Genomic DNA, 8,605 nt, shown 5'->3' on the forward strand with positions numbered 1-8,605 from the left:
CGCATCATATGACCCCTTTAAGGAAAATACCAGCATAAGCAGTAGCCTATCTTAAACTAATTGTCAACCATGTTTAGTAGTAGTTGTTCTCAGTGGCTCTATATCTATTTTAGTATCTTTGCTCGCGTGAGCTTTGTAAAGAGGACTTTATTTACACAAATATACATGTTTAGCAAATATTTGAAAACGGCGACGTTTATATTAACTTGGTTACAGAGACTTGTGTATTTAAGAAGAGTTGTGCGGACGTGCCACGTCATACAGCGTGAATCCATCCATTGGTCAAACACAAACATATGCTGCTCCTTTTTGCTCCCTATGGCAGTTTTACGCCCCAAACAGTAAATAATATTTTGCCCAATCAGCTTAACAAAGCTAATACCTTCGAGAAACACTTTTATGTTTGTCATATGCATCTTTAAAGGCTTTGCAATCGCTTCTAGCAGTCGTTCCCTTTGTGTTGGTTTCTTTTGCATCACTTTTCGAGACAATGGAGTCTCTTCGCCATCAGCGCTTACAGCCCGGTATCGGATACGGAGCGAGCGCGACCGGGACTCTCCGGTCCCTGCGGCCCGGTGTAACCGGCACTCTTTCCTCGGCACAGGGTTCCCACGTCTCGGTGTCTGCCTCCCCGGGGCCGCCGCCACCACCGCCGCCCCTTCAGCTCCACAGCCTCGGGTCCGGTATCATGGGCAGCGGGTTCGGTTCGTTGGACATGTCGGCGGGTCTGGGTCTGTCCAATCCCACCAACCCCGCGGTTCTGAGAGAGGCAGTGGACGCGGTGGTCCGGAGCTTTGCCAAACACACGCAAGGATACGGCAGGGGTATGTGGGGTGAACGTGGATATGTTTTGCACATGAGAGCATAAGGGTCAATGATAAACAATGAGAAATATTTTGAAAACATAGTTAAAAATATAAATGTTAAATGCTTATAAATGTAAACATTTGTATTCAAATTGGTTCTTATACTAATGTTTATATATTATTATTTTATATATTAAAGTTTACACATTATTTATATATGACTCTCAGAATGTGTGTATTTAAAAAGTAGTCTACCCATCATATTAAATGTAATATAATATTTCACATGCACATTAAACACACGTGAGAGTACAAATCTTTATTTTCACAAATTATTTTTTGAATGATGAATATCATTAAGTTTTCTTGGGGTTACTCAATTTGACCTGAATTAAACTTAACCTTTCATAAAAAGTATAAATATAATATTTATTATTGTACTATTTTAGAATCTATCTATGTATCTATTTTTTTTTTACACCACCCAGACACTTTAAGCCCTCCAAAATATGACTTTTAACATAACTTTTTCTCTGTATGAATTATATTTTAATGTATTTTTTAATTATTTAATAGGCTAGCTCTGGACAAAAAATGTGCCACTTAACTGACCCACATGCAAGATATTTGAAGCAAATGCATTCAGAAATGTGTATTGAAATTCACAAGAATTTCTGCTTAAAATTAGAGAATTTCATTTATTATATCTCTCCCAAAACATAACTTAGCGGTGTGTCAGCAGTAGGGGTTTTGAATCTCATTTCACTCTAAGAGATATATATATATATATATATATATATATATATTGCATAGAATCAAGTCTATATTTAGAACCATTATGGTGTTTGCATTTATTATAAATAATATAATTTATTTAAATTAAATTGAGAGTCATGAAGAACAATATAGACACAGGAAAGGCAGTGTGCAGAATTATGAAAATAACAATCACAAAGCAAAAAAAGGCTTAATTTTCTTGCAAAATATTTTCTTGTCTATAGATTACCCAGATATATTAAAGAATTATATGAAATATTACCCAGACATGTTCTTCATGAGATGCACTCATTCAGCTCCCTAACTAGACAGTATTTTGCAGCACCCTGTGTTTAAACATTCGATTTGAGCGTTCAGATTGAGCCCCCTGACATGCTGACCTAATTACATTAAAGGGATTATCGTTGGATAGACTGTTGCCAATGTTCTTTAGAGGGAGGTTAAGTGTTTTAATCTACCTCCGAGACACCTCAGACAATCTGAGTACAACCTCCAAGAAGCTTAGCTTTCATTTGCAGAAGAACGACCTTTATATATTTGAGCTTGAGTGTCATGTGCGGCTGTGATGATTTTCACATTACTCCCATCCAAATACACCACCCTTATTTCCTGTTAGAAACTAGTATCTAAGCAATTCCACAACAACAAGCTTCCTTTATATCGGCCATTTAATGAGCATGTGCTTTTCATTGTGTATTAAGATGAATTTATGAACTTTTGTAAAAGTATTGCTTAATATATTTGGGTTTATTCAGTAATAATAAAGTTCTCTCTACTGTCACAAATTTGATCCTTTAAAACTCATTTTTGATATCAAAGAGAATGAGATATTTTCCATGAAAATAATAGCTTGAATATAACTCAACACTCTTAAAGGGGTCATATGATGCTGCTAAAAAGAACATTATTTTGTGTATTTGGTGTAATGAAATGTGTTTATGCGGTTTAAGATTCAAAAAACATTATTTTCCACATACTGTACATTATTGTTTCTCCTCTATGCCCATGAAACAGCATCACACACCGCAGCCTTGAGTGAGCAGAGGCCGGAGGCCTAGAGTATACGGAGGCCGGCTTGAGTGAGCAGCGGCGGGCGGGCTTGAGAACGGCGCAGCCGGCGGATTCGACGAAGGAGCGGCCACGAGACGCTTTATTGTCAGACTGAGTCTGGACGGCGTTATGCAAATCTTCCCACATAGTGATGTAGATATGTGGGGGCGTGCCGTTTTAGGTAGGCGTGGTTGACTCTAAACTTTTAGAAAGAATATCTCTTTGGATTTGAGACTTTAGTCTTTGCAACTTTACAGATCTTCTTTATGCACCAAGAGCTTGTAACACTCCAAAGAGAAAGGAAAAATTGAAATCGCATCATATGACCCCTTTAACTAATTTAGTATACGTGGATTCATGAATATGCAAATTAGCCCCACCTCTACTTAATCACACAAGCTCAGACTACCTGCTCTACTTTCACTCAGTTAACTGAAGTATTAAATGCTACACAATGACAAGTTGCAATTTTGGATTAATTCAGCCATGTATGATTGAACCAGAAACTGATTACGAATTATTCAGGGCCGTCTACAAGTCGATGTATCAGAATTGTAATGCATTTTATGTACCGCGCTCTACATGGTAATCGATATCATTAGCCTTGACTTGAAAATGCTATCAAACAGCTAATCATGTATTTCTAATCTCACACAACCATGGTCCCATTGACCATACCTTCTAAAAATCAACATCTATCTAGCTAATGATATGTAAAGCCCCACCCCCAACTTGACAGGATTGGTTACATGTTTTTGACGGTAGGAAACGGCTGTTATAAACAGTGTTTTTGAGACTGTTTGGTACACTGCAGTTTTTAGAAAAAAATGCTCAGCAGTGGTGTTGACTGATGAATTTGCAGATGGTTTGTCTTTAAAGAGATAGTTCACCGAAAAAAAAATTCTGCCATCATTTACTCCGATAGTTTCAAACCTGTATGAGCTGCTTTCATCTGTTGAACACAAAAGAAGATATTTTGAACCAAGCAGTTGCCGCTAGCCATTGCTTTCCATAGTATGGGGCTAAAAATACTATGGAAGTCAATGGCTAGCAGCAGCTGTTTGGTTACCAACATATCTTCTTTTGTGTTCAAAGAGAAGAAAGAAACTCATACAGGGGTGAGTAAATGATGGCAGATTTTCATTTTTGGGTGAACTGTACCTTTAGGCATATATATAAAAAAAAACATATTTAAACAAAGTTAAAAACTTGATTTTCACCACAGGGGGTCTTTAAGTTACTTCAACTTGAATATAACACATTTGAGCTCATGAGTCTTAAAATATACTAGAATAGTGTTGTAAACGCTGATATGATGGTCTTATTCCCACAGTGAATGTCGTGGAGGCCTTGCAGGAGTTCTGGCAGATGAAGCAGTCACGAGGTGCTGACCTGAGGAACGGGGCTCTTGTAGTCTATGAGATGGTCCCATCCAATAACCCCCCTTATGTCTGCTACGTCAGTCTCCCCGGTGGAAGTTGCTTCGGGAGTTTTCAGGCAAGCAATATTCTCTTTACATTTTCCAATGCATTTGTCTTGGAACTTCAGCTCTTCAGAAAATAAATAATTGCGTTTTGGTTGCCATCTGTGTCTGCATATTTTCTGCCTAATGTTTTCTCTTGAGGATCTCTTGGAAATGAATTCTGTGAGCATCTTCAGGATTCGATTACACTGTGGTTAAATAGCATCTTTGATCTTCTCAGTTCTGCCCAACCAAAGCTGAAGCAAGACGGAGCACGGCCAAAATTGCCCTAATGAATTCTGTTTTCAATGAGCATCCATCTCGACACATCACAGATGAGTTCATAGAGAAGAGTGTGTGTGAGGCTCTAGCCTCTTTTAATGTGAGTTCTCACAGTTATCTCAGTTTTTGAGGGGAATTTTTTCAGTTAAAGGGATAAGTTCACCCAAAAATGAAAGTTCTAGCTTCATTTACTCTTTTATTCTTCTGTGGAACACAAAATGCTGATTTCTCTTTTGCATGCAGTTACAATCAAAGGGCTCTGGAGTTTTCAAGCTTTAAGAAATATATTGACATTTCAATTCTTATTAATTGAAAATCTTAACATCTACCCTGCTCTGGCTATTTAGTGAAAAATTCAATCAAGACTGATAAACATACTTGTTTACAAACATGTGCATGAGTAAATGATAACAGAATTTTTATTTTTATGTGAACTGTTGAATTAACTTGGAACATTTTATTTTAATAATTTGACCTACACGTTCAAAAGTTTGGGGTCGGGAAGTTTAAAAAACAAAAGTTTTTGAAAGTCTTTTATGCTCAACAAGGTTGCATTTATTTGATCAAAATGCAAAAAACAGTAATATTGTGAAATGTTATTACAATAATAATATATTTTAAATATATTAATATATTTAAAAATGTAATTTTTATGATGGCAAAGCTGAATTTTCAGCTTCATTACTCCAGTCTTCAGTGTCACATGATCCTTCAGACATCATTTTAATATGCTGATTCGCTCAAGAAAAATGTCTTATTATTATCATACATTTTTTCAGGATTCTTTAAAAGAACAGCATTTTGAAACATTATAAATGTCTTTGTTGTCTTTTTTGAACAGTTTAATGCATCCCTGCTGAATGAAAGTACTAATTTCTTTCAAATAAAACCCAGAACCTTTGGACAAAAGTGTATTGTTGACATTGTTGACCTTTACTCGTTTTTATTTACTGCAGGGAAACAGAGAAGAAGCTGATAATCCTAGTACAGGCATCGGTGCTTTTCGGTTCATGTTAGAGTCTAACAAGGGGAAATCTATGCTAGAGTTCCAGGTAAGTGAGATCATTATTGGACTATATGAAAAGTTGTGGGTAACTTTACATGTGGATTTTAATTGTTACTTTTTTCTCAGGAACTGATGACGGTTTTCCAGCTTCTCCATTGGAATGGTAGTCTCAAAGCCATGAGAGAAAGGCAATGCTCTCGTCAGGTGAAGACAAATATTCAATTTTCAGTAGTACTTAAAAGAGTCATATCGTGAGTAGTCATATGTACCATCATCTTTTAAAATAAAATGGTTTACTGCACTGTGTAAAACATGCTGTAACTTGTTTACAGCAAATCTCAAAACTTCCTCCTCACTCCAAAAATACCATTTATTAACACTATTCTGACATGATCGCCCACATTTACATGTCACCAACTGTTTTGAGTACAGAAACTTGGCCGACTCAGTCACAGTGAAATAAAAAGAAAGAAGTAGCATAGAAACTAGGGCTGGACAATAATTCAATATCAATATGTATCGCGATATATTTTTTTTCAATAACGGTGATTAGAAACTATTATTTCTAATACTAGAAAAGTAAAACAACGTAAAATGAAGGAAAGTCCACCAAACTTTATACTGTTCCTGACAGATTTAGGATCAGAGAGATGCTGCAAAATGCAAAAAAAAAAAAAAAGTTTCTTGAAATAAAATAAATGTTTACTAAAATATACAAAATAAATAAATCAATAAAATATACAATAAAAAAGCTAGTTTCCAAGGTGACATTTGTAATTTTATTCAGTATAACTTGATATACTATAATAGCTAAAACTAAAATAAAAATTAATAAAAAACAATATAGACATATTTAAAACAAAAACGAATGACAAAAATACTAAAACTTTAAAATGAAAATGGAAAATATAAAACTAAAATTAATTCAAAATATTACTAAAATAACTATAATAGTATCTCAGTGATAGAAAAATATCACTGGCAAAAATGTTAATAAAAACTAAAATATGATTGCATTTTGACAAAAAAAATAAATAATTTAATATATATATTTATTTATTTTTCTTTTTTGTTATTCCCTCGTTGGTTTCTTGTAAATATTTATTTGGCCCATTAATATGTTTCGCTGACCTGTCTATGGTGTGTATAACAATCAGCCTTTTTTGTAAACAGGAAGTGCTTGCTCATTACTCCCACCGAGCGCTAGACGATGACATGCGTACACAAATGGCCGCCGACTGGGTCAGTCGAGAACACACTTTATCCGGTACAATCAATCGAGAGATGGCCGCCACCGAGCGCGAGCTGGAAGAGGCCCGTCTGGCAGGACGGGAGCTGCGCTTTTATAAGGAAAAGAAGGACATTCTGCTCATGGCAGTGGGGCAGCTAGGTGGGTCAAACACTACAACTCTGCCCTGCACATGCTGAAGAGTATGAAGACGTGTCACACGTGGCGTATGATTGTACCAGATAGCACTCCAAAACTCCAAACAGTCTTTTTTAACTTGTGTTTGTGTGGGAGGAGTATAATTTCACAGACAAAAACGGTGATGAATTATACATTTCTTTCTTTTTGATCTGAACATGTAAGGCATTTTAAACTTGAACAGAATTAAGCGCAATATTGCTATTATTACTATATCAGTATTATCCTCCAGTGTTATCGGTTGACTGTACTGGCACATGGACCTACTATGTCGGGAAAATCTGATTTTGAGGCCTTGTTTGCATTGTACTACTCATGAATCCTATTACACGTGGGCGTTACATTTTAGCGAATTCGCCAAATCACTGCCTGTTTGCTTTTCTTAGGAGATACAGTTGTGTGGTCAAGTCACCTTTATTTATATAGTGCTTTATACAGTACAGGTTGATCACAGCAATATTGTATCAATATTCTGCATTTGCATTCACATAATAGCCTTGCTCATTTATTTGCTACACATGTGCTTTTGGGGAATATACAAACCTTAAGTATGTTTATGTAAACACACATTTATACAATACTTTTAAGTTAACTCAACTTTTCCACAAGAGCCAATGGCCTTAGCATAGATGTTTGATAAGGAAGCAACCACAAAATGTTTTCATAAAACAAAGGTCAGATTTTCTCACACACTGTCATTGGTGAGAAATCCTGGCACAGGAAACATAGCAAGGCCATTTCCTCCAGCCTTCTGACATAGAAAAACTGAATCTGTGCCCTCATTATATTGCCTTCTGTTACTTTTGTGATTGTAGAGCAATCATGCACATTCAAGGCAACATTTTATTTCTACCTCCTCTCTGAAAGCTTTTGTGAACATTTATTAGCAGCATATATGCACACAAGTGCGGATGGGATGTGTGTTAAAGTAATAGTTCACTAAAAAATTAACATTTGCTGAAAATGTACTCACTCTCAGGCCACCCAAGATGTAGATGAGTTTGTTTCTTCATCAGAACAGATTTGGAGAAATTGAACATTACATCACTTGCTCACCAATGGATCCTCTGCAGTGAATGGGTGCCGTCAGAATGAGAGTCCAAACAGCTGATAGAAACATCACGGTAATCCACAAATAATCCACAATGTCCATAATATTGGTTTCTCCAGTGAAAAAGTTGTCTCGTCTGAATCAGGAGAGAAATATGCACAAATCAAGCACAGTTTACAAGCAATAACGGTCCAAAACAAATATGTCAGTGGATTTTGATATGAGAGGACAACAGGAGATGGAATTTTTTGTACTGGAGGAAGTGTGATTATGGATTATGGACCTGTATTTTGGTCAGAAGCAACATTTTTAAAGTTAAATCACCTTAATGATGGATTTGTTTCTTACAAACATGCAGTTTTTCACTTCACACGAGGTTAACTAATGGACTGGATTAATTGTGGATTATTGTGATGTTTTTATCAGCTATTTGGACTCTCATTCTGACGGCACCCATTCACTGCATTAGCGAGCAAGTGATATAAAGCTACATTTCTCTAAATCTGTTCTGATGAAGAAATAAGTTCATCTATATCTTGGATGACCTGAGGGTGAATAAATTCTCAGCAAATTAGCATTTTTGAGAGAGCTAGTACTTCAAGATAAGCAATGCTTTGCAATAGGATGCTTGATTCAGTGCAACAAGAAAAAAAACATATATTGCGTCTTATAGACACACTTGTTGGTTTCCCAACTCAAAATGGTCCTTATAGCCTGTACTATACTTATAAAATTAGTTGAAATC

The 8,605-nt window shown here is 36.0% G+C and overlaps 1 protein-coding gene across 1 annotated transcript; it reads left to right on the forward strand.

The window, feature by feature from the left end:
* Nucleotides 1-6: 6 nt before the first annotated feature.
* lix1l (limb and CNS expressed 1 like) lies at nt 7-7,171 on the forward strand. Its single transcript, XM_016462488.1, has 6 exons — nt 7-824; nt 3,967-4,130; nt 4,337-4,477; nt 5,334-5,429; nt 5,510-5,587; nt 6,557-7,171. The coding sequence occupies exons 1-6, from the start codon at nt 491-493 to the stop codon at nt 6,809-6,811; spliced, it is 1,068 nt and encodes a 355-aa protein (XP_016317974.1). The 5' UTR covers nt 7-490; the 3' UTR covers nt 6,812-7,171.
* The last annotated feature ends 1,434 nt before the right edge of the window (nt 7,172-8,605 follow it).

This window comes from Sinocyclocheilus anshuiensis, unplaced genomic scaffold (assembly GCF_001515605.1).
Source record: "Sinocyclocheilus anshuiensis isolate Anshui unplaced genomic scaffold, SAMN03320099.WGS_v1.1 scaffold160, whole genome shotgun sequence".
Classification (NCBI taxonomy): domain Eukaryota; kingdom Metazoa; phylum Chordata; class Actinopteri; order Cypriniformes; family Cyprinidae; genus Sinocyclocheilus; species Sinocyclocheilus anshuiensis.

What these genes read in the sequence shown, in the direction of transcription:
- lix1l (XM_016462488.1), top strand. Translation starts at nt 491, where the DNA reads ATGGAGTCTCTTCGCCATCAGCGCTTACAGCCCGGTATCGGATACGGA. An exon ending in AGGCTCTAGCCTCTTTTAAT is followed by an intron (nt 4,478 to 5,333) that starts GTGAGTTCTCAC and finishes TATTTACTGCAG; the next exon opens with GGAAACAGAGAAGAAGCTGA. An exon ending in AATCTATGCTAGAGTTCCAG is followed by an intron (nt 5,430 to 5,509) that starts GTAAGTGAGATC and finishes CTTTTTTCTCAG; the next exon opens with GAACTGATGACGGTTTTCCA.